At 29.3% G+C, this 12,550-nt stretch overlaps 1 protein-coding gene across 2 annotated transcripts in view; it reads right to left on the bottom strand.

Annotated features, from left to right (window-relative positions):
* Window positions 1–12,550, bottom strand: part of LOC100205276 (uncharacterized) — a 62,355-nt gene that overhangs the window by 30,572 nt on the left and 19,233 nt on the right. For both annotated transcript variants that reach the window (XM_065801620.1, XM_065801619.1), the window contains exons 4-5: window positions 10,062–10,117; window positions 122–222 (exon numbers count right to left, since the gene is read on the bottom strand). In XM_065801620.1, coding sequence (XP_065657692.1) covers window positions 122–222; window positions 10,062–10,117 — 157 coding nt within the window. The remainder of the gene's footprint in view (window positions 1–121; window positions 223–10,061; window positions 10,118–12,550) is intronic.

Consider the following 12,550-nt stretch of genomic DNA (forward strand, 5'->3'; position numbering starts at 1 on the left):
ACTTTTATTATGATCTAACTATAAATTTATGTATATATGTGTTAGTGCTAAAAGCATTTTTTATTTGCATATGTTATTTAGATGTGAAATTGTTTTTTTAAAGAATAAAAAGATATCGTACTTGTTAGACTACTTCCATATGCCAAAGCAGCTATGTACTGTGTATCATTAAGTGGAAGCAAACTGTCAGCATACATCCCTACATCCAAAGGACGTGAGTACCTTAAAAATAAAAGATAAATATGTGTATCAGTTTTTGTCTATAGCAGTACTCGAAATAATTATTTAGAGGTTGCCGATCAACACTGATCGACTGAAATGACAAGAATTGAAAAGTAGACAATCAAATAATTTTCTGGATGATCAAATTTTTTGTTAGTTTGAACCAAATTTTTATAAGTGAAGCAATTTTTGCATCACGCTTTTTATGTTTGTGTTTGAAAGCACTGCTTATACCGCAGAATTCCAACTTAGTTTAAAATTCCGAAACAATAAAAAAATCAAAATAAAAACTTATACTGGGCCTCGTTTTAAAGTGTCACATTATGAAAACAAACTTTTAAATAAATTTTTTTAAAGTGTTTTGTTATAAAGGCACTTTAGCGAGCCTTTAAAAATAAAAGAACAACTTTTTTTATACTTAAACCGGACCGTTGTCCGGCTTAAGTACAAAATAAATTTATGATAAGTTGTCCGGCTAATCCTAACTTATCATAAAAATAATAAATGAATTAAGTTGATCAAGTCATTTTTGATTTACCATTTGATTATGCAAAGTCATTCATTCAAAACGTTAAAAAAACTTTATTTTCTAATCACCTTAAGACATTTTTTAGCACATTATTAGATTGTCATTAACTTTAAGATTTTTGTTATGATATTCGTCCATATATGATTATTTTTTTATATTTTTATTACAAAGTATATTTTTTATATCTATAATATAAATATTTTTATTTTATTTATAATATAAAATATATTTTTTACAATCATTTAGTTAAAAACTATAGTTTAAATAAAACAACTGTCTGCAACATTGTAAACGATTGTTTAGTAAAAGCATTATTCAAAATTGACAAAAACACGCAAATTAGATCAAAGTTTCAAGCTCATTCATTCAAAGTATAATTGCAAAAATGTTTCTCTCCTTCAACACAATGAAAAAGCTATTAAAATATTAATGATCGAACTTTTACGGTTTTGATTGCCGAAAAGAAATGATAGTTTTTTTTACAAAAACGATACAAGAAATATTGGGAACCTTTAAGAAAACATTTGTTGATTGAAACTTTAACGCAAAAGTATTTATTTTAAAAACAAACAAAATACTGAAAAATATTTTGAATTATTCTTTATTTGATTTGTCAGATGACGAATCCAAATCAATTAATGTTTTTAAACCAATTTTTTTTGCTCTTTTGGAGTAATTTTTTGTTTCTGTTTGTGTTGACCTTCGCACTACATCATTTGCCCATAAATCTATAGCAGGACTTAAATCAAATACATTAGAATCTTTTTCTTGCAAACTTACTTGAATTAAATTTTGTAAACGTTTCTCTTTCAGAGAGTTGCCTGTGTCCGTTTTCACTCTACTCATTATTGAAAAAAGGCTTTCAATTTTTGCATTAGATACAGGCAAAGTAAGTAATAGTTTGACAAGAAATAGAACCGGAACCCATTCATTTTTCATAGAGCTGGAGATACCATAACTTGTAGTAAATGGTTTTGTGTGGTACTAAGTACTTTATAGTGTAATTTATTAAAATATGCCAAGTATCCAAAACATTATTTATGCTTCTGGTGAAACCAGCATGTTGCAACAACGTTTTGTAAAAGTCAAACCTTTCTATTCCTTCATCCAAGAATGCATCGTTTTTAATACTTTTGAAGCCAGCCTTCTGTATTTAAAATTTTTGTACTATACGTATTAGGGATATTATCACAACTCACTAAGAACAGACTTTGAATTTTTTACTAAACGTTTAGCATTTACAAAATTATTAAGTGCAACACCCTGGAAATAAGACATTTTATGAAAAGTGCCTTTTCAGTCACTTTAGCCAGAAAATGTTTTACTGTTGGCAAATCAATAAATTTGTCTTTTGAATACGATTTAATTGGTTTTTAGCTTGTTGAATAAACCCTGATGAAGCTAATACATCAATCCAGAGTTGTTAGCAAGACCAAAAGTAGCAAGGCCAAGGTCAAATGTCACAAGGCCAAGGCCAAGACCAAGGCCAAGGCCAAGACCAAGGCCAAAAGTTACAAAGCCAAGGCCTACGCAAACATATTCTTTTTTTTTTGTTTTGTTATTTAAGTGCCCCAAGAAGACCTAATGGTCTTGTCACAGAGCACTGCAGAAGTGCATTTAACTAGGAAGTTCACGTCTCCTTCCTTACCGTGACAAGAAAATATGTCCAAAGTTCGTTTTGAACCTGGATCTCCTGCTTCTAAAGCAAGCGCTCTAACCACTGTGCCATGGCCGCTAATTATTTAAAACCAAAGACTTAAATTTTTACCTTATGTTAAGGTTAATTGTTAACAAAATTATAGGTAACAATTGCTGTGAAAATAAAAACACATGCAAAAATAAACCAAGGTTAAGCGCAGAATTAAACAAAGCCAATAAGAAAATATACTTGTAGATATATATGTATATTTTCTTATTGTTTTTTTTTTTTTTTTGATGGACAAGGCCAAAACAATCAAGGCCAAAGCCAAAATTTTCAAGACCAAGGCCAAGGCCTTAATTTTTGGCCTAACAATGCAATGTAATGCGGTATACTTGCATGAACCCACTTCTTGTGGTATCCTTTAAACTTAGCTCGTTCAGCATTTGTAAAAGCACGATCTTCCTTATATTTTCCAGAGGTGTTAAATAAACACCACATTTGTCTAATATCACCTCTAAAGCCCAAGCTTTATGTGCAATCCATCATGTACCTAAAAATGAAATTTTGTCAATTTATATTTTACTTTATAGTCAGCAAATTTAAGAATATTAGCTGATCCATCACGCAACTAAAATGGTTAAAAATATAGCATAAATAAAACAAGCAAAATAATACTGAAGGCTTTCTTAGGTCGGTAACCATCAATATTATATTCATCATCTTCTAAAATAGATACAAGTTCACCAAGCTGCCTTAACTTTTTAGGAGATTTTTCGTAAATGTAATGCATTCTTAAAATAATGCAATCAATGTCATTAAATGATTCAGTCTTTCCTCATTTATCTTTTAATGATAACTTGAGACAATGTGCTACACGCCAACCAAATGTGATCCATGGAATTTCAGCCATGAGCAACACTTTAACACCTAATTTGCCTCCTCGTCTACAGATGCGTCATCTGCACCAAAACCAACTAATTTTTTATTGCAATTTTCAATTTCTATGTTCTCAAGTGATTCTTATATTGTGTTTAAAACTCTGTGTGATGCTCCATATCCAAATCTGAAAATGAAAGAAAGTCACATTCAACACATACTTACAATTTTCCAGTTGGGATTGGATTAAAGGTGACAACAAATATGGCCTATATTATTTTTCCATAATTGAAACATTGTTAGAACCATCAATTAGAATAGTGAAAAACTTTTGATTAATCAGCTTTTTTTAAGATCTTTCTCCAAACTCAGACCAATGTAGTCAATTAATGTTCCGCAAGTATTTGCATTCTTGTAAGTCTGACCAAATATTACACCATGTTTCTCTTGTAATTGAATTATTTTTGGATATAGACTAAGCAACAGCTTCTTTTGTTATAAAGTAAGCAACCTCGAATTTCTTTTTGGTCAAATCAAGATCCTTACTATGCATGGTTTGAATACCAAATAAAATGTCTGTTTTCCACATGCTGCAACTGCTGCAATGCCACTGCTGCAACTCATTTTGTTTTTCAATTCAACCACACAAACTCATACCTCTTGTTTTCTTAAATATTTCAAAAGCTTCCTGGTGTGACATTTCTTCTGCATGTATGATTGCAGAACTGTGTTGCAATCGACTGCATCCTTTTCCACCACTCCATTCTGGCGTGTACCCTTTTAAAATCTGAATTTAAGAAGCATATTCTTGGCATACTCTGTATTTTAGCGCAGTAACTACTCCATCAACACTCTCTATTTCAAGCCAATCGTTAGCATTATATTTCGCAAGCATAGTATCTTTTCACTTATTAGCTGTTTGTAATTATAACTTTCTTTTGTAAACTTTTACTTTATTCTTAGTGGGTGTTTCAGATCCTGTTTTCCTTTTAAAAGAAATAATTTTCTATCGCTTTTTTATCGCATCCATTTTATGATTATTTTTATACTTTTTATATAATTTTACTTCTAAAACTTACTTTCTAAAAATTTTAAACAAAAACAATTTTGTTTTGCTTAAAGCATTATAATGTCTTCAAGTCAACATTCTTTCTACCAATCATAAACTTGCATTATTTATTATTTTTCAAAATTTTTCACAGAAACGTTATAGTTTCTAAATGGTAATCCAAATTTGATTTATCAAAAAAAATTCAATTCATTTAAAATAGTTCATTAATGGGTAATAAACTTTTTGTTAATATAAATCTTGTAATACCTTTTTATGTATTAATAATGTTTCTATTTCTTAAGCTATGTTTTACTTTTAACATTTTTGTGTCGATGTTTTACTTTTGTCTATTTTATGTTTTAATGTTTGTTTTGGAACGTTTTTGAATTTTTAATATAAAGTTTGACTCGCAATTCTTGACGATCAAATTTGATTGTCCAGAATTGATTTTGGCAAAATATCATTTTTTCCAACAGTAGACAATCATCGGTCGCTGATCGGCTGCTATTTTGATCACAGCTATAGTTATAATATTACTTTATAATAGTTTCATGGTTTTCTTATTTTTTAAACTAGAGAAAATAGTCTTTACATGCAATAAGATATCTTTTGTTACTAATTGATCAGTATATAAATAATTATTGCTAGTAATTGAAAAAATAATCTGTGTTACATCATTTACATCAAATTACATCAGTGTTACATCAAATTACATCAGGTAATTGCTAAATGGTCAGCATACAAATTTAAAATATCGAATCAAAAAACAACTCACAAATAATAAATTTTCAATATTACATATATACAAATAACGTATCTGCAAAAATATATCTTTAATATTTATTGCAAAGATGATATTACAAATGTGCAAATAAAACTGCATTTTTGTCACAATTAAAAATCAATTTATATCATATTCAAAGAGATTGTATGAAGAGCCATGGCATTAAGCAACATGGAAGTTATGACATTTCTCATGACAAATGATTATAACAAGAAAGTCTATAAAAATTTAAAAAAAGGCAAAAAAATCAGCAAAATAATGGCAACAAAAATTTTAACAAAATATCAATTCTCTACCTTGGGCATCTAAATTTAGAATTCAATTATAAAAGGTGTAAAAAAATCCAGAACCATACTTACGTACACCATATTTAAATTATCAAAAATCTTTAATAAATATAATTTGAAACCTAAACTTGGCAAAAACAACATAGATTCTAAAGCCTTTTGTGTAAAGTTATATACCATCAAAGATAAACTAAAGGTTTTAAAGCCAATAACATTGTTTTTTTGTTGTTTTTTTTCACTTTTTCACATTTTCACTTCCAACAAGGCTGCAAGCAATAACTATTAAAGTTGGAAGTTATTGTAAGAGAAAAGATGACGTTTATAGAGCATGATAACGATTAACCAACAACTTGAAAGATTGCAAGGTCAATCAGGAAAACAAGACAAAAGGAGCAAAATCCAAAGAACTGATGTTCAAGGAAAAAAACTATATAATAAGAATTTTTAGAGTACTTGAGAACAGTCACAGTAAAATGATGAGATGATAGTCACAGTAAAATGATGTCTAAAAATGAAAGAACACCATTCGAAGGTCGGCTCCAGATATGGCATCAGTACTCCATACAAGAAGGGATTTGAGATTATAAATATAGATTATGAGAAATAAAGAATAAAATCCAGAGTAAGAAAGTAGCAAACACAATAAAGAAGTGGAAAATTAGCAGATGCTAATTTTGCAATGGATTTAATATATTGTTTCCAAGATATATGGTTTCCAAGGATTAACTTTTACTTCCAATTGTAAAAAGTAAAAGTTAATCCTAAAAGATGAAGGGTAGATGACTAATGGAGTACATTACCATTCATAAATATAGAAAGATCTAAATTGTTGCAATAACAATTAGCTGAAAAAAATTGAGTTTTAACTGAATTAAAGTTCACCAACCAATAAGAGCCCCATGCTGTATCAGAAGTGAGATCTTTTTCAAGCTTAAATGCCTCCTAAAAGCAATCAGAGAGTGTTGCCTTCTTATCATGATAAGAATAAATGGCAGTATCATCAGCAAACAATGCCACTTTAGATGTAAAAATTTCTGAAAGATCATTAATGTAAATTAAAAAAAGTATGGAGCCAAGAATAGAACCTCGAAGAACCCCTGAAGTTACAAGTTACCATAAGAAAAAAGCTTATTGAGAAGACCAGCATGCCAAACTTTATCAAAGGACTAATCTCTCCACATTTATCTAGCGCATGATAAAACCTATCAAATATTACAGTTAACAAACCAGCAGTCGAACGAGGAGATCAAAAACCATATTGATAATCAGAAAGAAAGTTATCAGATCCAACATGAGAGATTAAGTGTTTGTTAATTAAAGACCTTGTAATAGTAAGAAGACTAATAGGATGGTAGTAAGACAAGTCAGATCGTTCTCCATTATTTTTTAAAATAGGGATAACAAATGCCACTTTTCAGCAAACTGAAAACAAATCTCTGATAAGCACTTGTTAAATAGTTTTGAAAGTATAGACAACAGCTCCAAAAAATACTTCAAGACCGCAAGACTATAACAGGTATGTTGTTCAGACCACAAGCTGTAAAAGAGTCTAAGCAGGAAATCACTTTAGATATAGAAGCTGAAGTGATACAAATGTCAAGCAACAAATCAACCTGTATGTTGGCTATATCAGGTAGGATGTAATTAGTAGAATCGAGATGTGATTGCTGAGTTCTCAGAAAACAATTCAGCTTTGTCTTTAGGTGATGTAACAATATCTGAACTATGGAAGAGAGGAGGAATAAGAGACTTGCCCTGATTAAAGATACTGTTAAAGATTTTCCAGAAGGCTCTGGAGCCTAATTTTTCAGATAAAATACAAGATTTTGTGACCTGAGAATAGCGGGATTTGGCATTTGATAAAACCTTTATACAATGGTTTCTAGCAATAGTAAATAGACATCTGTTTTCTATAGAATTATTTTGGCAATAGTTATGGAAGTAATGATTAGAATTGAAAACTGCAGCAGAATAAAGAGAGGAAAACCATGAAGAAGAGCGAGACTTGACTTGGAATTGTCAAGAAGGAATAAAAAATTCCATGCCAACCTGTCTCCAAGAAGTTACATAAGTAGCACACTTGTCAGCAGGAAAACAAAATATTACTGACCAAGGGCCATCACGAAGAAAATCACGGAAAGAGTCCTAGTCAGCTTTAAGGTAGATGTAAGAGGTACAATAATAGGGGATGAAGAAGAATGAGATGATAGTTTAGAGAAATCAAGCAGAAATCAAACATCAAGCACCTAAGGGTAAATGCGGAGAAACTGAGCACTGGCTAGGATCAGAAACAAGACACAAGTTGAGTAGAGAAAGTAAATGATTCGGATTAAATAAATTAAAGTAAATGATTGTCTTGAAAGTGAGTTAGAAAAATGACTTTAGTGTTAAAGATTGAGAAAGACAAAAGTTGTGGGCCTTAACGCCTGCAGAGTCACTGACTCTATAACTAAACCATTCAGTGTGATGAGCAATAAAGTCACCAACAACAACAATATTGGCTGAAAGATAAAGAGAAAGGGTCAATTTTATCAGGAATAACATTGAAAAGAGTGCAGTCTTGAGATGAAGAAGAGCGATAAAGAACAAAGAAAAAGGTGACAGAGTGAAGTGGTGCTAAATTAAAGCACATAAAAGAACAGTCTGTGGGTTTAATTCTGGTTTCCTGACAAATTTAATTTTTACAAATGTAAATGCCCAGGCCAGCATGTGACTATTGAAGTCTTTACGAATTAAAGAAAAAAAACCATCAACACTAAAATTACGATATGAGACAGCTAAACTCAAATAAGTCTCACAAAAAGCAAGTAGGTCTGGTGAACTTTCCAAGAGATAAGACTCAACAGAAAAAAAGTTACTTTGAAATCCAACAATATAAGTAATTGAAAGGTTTAGAGAATTTGGTGATGATGATAGTTTTTTGTGTTTTATAGTTTTTGATACTTTTTTAGATTAGTTAAAGAACTTGACTCAAGGCACAGATAGTACTCAGTACACTATCTAACACTTCAAGCGTTGCCTCATTACTATTAATAAGCCATTAATAGTAATGAGGCAATTATAATTAACTATTTATATTATTAATAATGATAATATATATATATATATATATATATATATATATATATATATATATATATATATATATATATATATATATATATATATATATATGTATATATATATATATATATATATATATATTTTATATATATAATATGTTATAAATATGTGTGTTGTTATAAATATATATGTTGTTATAAATATATATGTTGTTATAAATTTATATGTATATATGTTGTTGCAGATTTAGTGTTAAAAATACTAAACTCTTGATCATAGAAGAGTGCTCAATATTTGAGAAGTATTTATATTTTCAAAAATAGAGCATTTTATACTTAAAATTTAAAAAAAACTCTTTATAGAACTTAAAGTTGGCAATCATCAGCCATGAAGTACAAAATCAAAATATAAAAAAACCGTTTAGAAATTACCAATTACAGTAAAATGAGTTCTGACGTTATAATACAAGAAATCCTAATGGAAAACTAATCTCCGCTCTTAAAAAATGAAAGAAATTTATTTATGTACTTACATTTAGAAATTAACTCGCCCCAAGAAGTGTTGTTTGAATACTACCCAAGGTTATTTGGTTTAGTCAACAAAAAATAAGTATCACTAATAATCTTGTTACATAACTTATAGAAAAACAATAATATAATAATATATAGATTATATATTATCTATACGGCCAACAAGTATAAATTCTGAAAAAGCAGTTTCTCAGTTTTTATATTCAAAAAATCGAATATGATTAAGCAATGAAATGATTGACATTTTGATTTTTTAGGGTAGTACTTTCAAAAACAAATATAACTCATATATATAATCGTGCATGTTCATATTATTATAGTTACTGTTTTTATTTATATTTTTTTTTATTTATACTTATATATATATACATATATATATATATAAGTAAATTATATATATATATATGTATATATATATATATATACATATATATATATATATATATATATATATATATATATATATATATATATATATATATATACATATATATATATAAGTAAATTATATATATATATATGTATATATATATATACATATATATATATATATATATATATATATATATATATATATATATATATATATATATATATATATATATATATATATGTATATAAAAATAAAACTATGTGATTTTCACAACTTCAAGTTTTATGCTATTGCAATCATCAGGTGAAATACAAATATAGTCTTTTTTGTAAAAAATAATATACAATTAGAACTAATTACGTAAAGCTATACAGAAAAACTATAGTTACAACCATGTGCAACTAATCTCCAGGTTTGTGATTGCTTAATAGAAATTTATTTTTGTGACAACATTTGGAAATCAACTCTGCTTTTTAAGAAAGACCAAGTTAATTCAAGTGTTTCTTTGAGTTTTTCTCTAGTTTCCCATATAAATTAAATGATTCCTTGTGGTTCGCATATCTAGTTCCAATTGTATATGATTTTTTTAACGAAAAAACTATATTTGTATTTCACCTAATAATTGCAATAGCATGAAACAGTTGTGCATACAATGCAATATTATTTATTGTAAAATTTGATCTATTAATTTATGTTTTACTTACGAGCAAGTAAAATAAGATCCATTCACAGTGGTCTCTAACAATGTCACATATGCAACCTAAAGAAAAAAACAATTTACATTTAAAGTTACATTTAAAATAACTACATAAAAATAAATTATTTTAAAATGTTATATTTCCATTTAAAAACTAGTTTAATAAAAAAAAGAGAAAACTTTCCAAATTATTATTGTTATTTATTAAAAGTTAAGATTTTTATGAAAACAATAATTATATACATTATTATTTTTTTAAAAACCTTAACTCAATTAAGATTAGTTTTTCTTTAATTAGTAAAATTTAAACTTGGTCTATTTTAAAGCTATTTTATTAAACTTGTTTGTTAATAAAAATTTTATTCATAAAAAATAACAAAACAAAATATTTAACCCTTAAGTCTTTGCCTCCTTGGCGAAGACTTAAGGGGTAAACAGTTTCTATCTGTTAACCAGCACTCCTTCTTCACCTACTAGGCTGGCACAGTTGTATTTATAATACATTGTTTCCAGCTTAGGATGTTGAATGGTGGATCTTCTTGACTCAATGCATGGATTTTTTATATTTTATATTATATATATATATATATATATATATATATATATATATATATATATATATATATATATATATATATATATATATATATATATATATATATATATATATATATTTGTTATTCACCTCCTCAAGGCCAAGAAGGCCACTACAAAAAGGAGGCTACTTAATAGTGGTTATAACCCTCTCTCAACTCTATAAATCCGAAACACGAACCTCGACAAACAAGGCCGCTGCGCGGAGAAACAAGTTGAGCGCGGTACTACCAGGGACGTGGTGGGGATCGAACTCGGAACCTCTCGCTTACGAAGCGAGCGCTTTACCACTACACCACACTGCATGTGTTTTTGCTTTTTGCTTGTGTCTCTGTTTTTATGTTTCTTTGCTTTAATTCGTAAAGACTCCAATAGTCACATGCTTGGCCTGGGCATTTATATTTGTAAAAATTAAATTTGTAGGGAAACTAGGTTTGAATCCACAGACTATTCTTTTATGTGCTTTTGTTTAGCCCTACTTCACTCTATCATCTTTCTCTTTGTTTTATATTGCTCTCCTTTATCTCAAAACTGCACTCTTTTCACAATATTATTTTTGTTAGTAGTGACTTTGATGCTCATCGCACTGAATGGATTGGCTCTATTGTCAGTGACTCTGCAGACATTAAGGCCCACAACTTTTGCCTTTCTTAACCTCTAACTCAAATGCTCAAGTTTCCAACTCATTTTCCAGACAACCCAAATCAATTGCCTTCTCTACTCGACTTGTGTCATGTTACTGATCCTAGGCAGTGCTCAATTTCACCACATTCACCCTTAGGTGCTTCTGATCACAGTTTGATCTCTCTAAAACTATCATCGCAAATTAACAATATTTAGGTTGGCATGGAATCTTTAATTCACTCTTGACAATTCCAAGTTAAGCATCACTCTTCTCCATGGTTTACCTCACATTGTGCTACAGCATTTTCCAATTGAAACCATTATTTCGATATCTATCAGCAAAACAATTCTCCAGAAAATAGATGTCTGTTTACCATTGCTAGAAACCATTGTAAAAAGGTTTTGTCTAACGCCAAACCTCGCTATTCTTAGGTCTTGAAATCTCGTATTTCATCTCAGGCTTTCATGACTTCTGGAGAATCCTTAACAGTATCAAAAATAAGGACAAATCTGTTATTCCACCTCTCTTGTACGGTTCAGATTTTGTCACCTCATTTAAAGACAAAGATGCTTTGCTTGTTGATGTTTGCTAAGAACTTTTCATCAATGTCATCTCTTGATTCCACTAGTTGCATTCTACCTGATATTGTCAACAAACAGGTTGATCCATTGCTTGACATTCGTATTACTCCACCTTCTGTATCTAAAGTGATTTCCTGCCTACACTCTTCTACAGCTTGTGGTCTAGACAATATACCTATTGTAGTCTTGCAGAAGTGTTCTCCGGAGCCGTCGTCTATAATTTCAAATCTATTTAACAAAAGCTTATCGGAGTCTTGTTTTCTGGCATGCTGGAAAGCAGCATCTGTTATCCCTATTTTCAAAAATTCTGGAAAGCAATCTGACTTGTTTAAAAACCATCCCATTAGTCTTCTCCCTATCATAAGCATGGTTTTAGAATCTTTAATTAACAAACACTTAATCTCTCATCTTGAATCTAATAACTTACTTTCTGATTATCAATATGAATTGCAATTTTCTTGTTCTATAGCCAATTTGCCAACAGTAATAACTAATAGGTTTTATTGTACATTAGATAGAGGCGGAGAGGTTAAGGCTATTTCTAAAGCTTTTGATTAAGTTTGGCATGCTGGACTTCTCCATAAGCTTTATTCTTATTAGCAGATACAGTGTATCTGGTAACATCTTTAAAACTATTTAATCCTTCCTTTCCAGTTTTAGTATAAAAGTTGTCCTTGATGGACAGCACTCATCTTC

The sequence above is a fragment of the Hydra vulgaris genome, chromosome 07 (assembly GCF_038396675.1).
Source record: "Hydra vulgaris chromosome 07, alternate assembly HydraT2T_AEP".
Lineage (NCBI taxonomy): Eukaryota > Metazoa > Cnidaria > Hydrozoa > Anthoathecata > Hydridae > Hydra > Hydra vulgaris.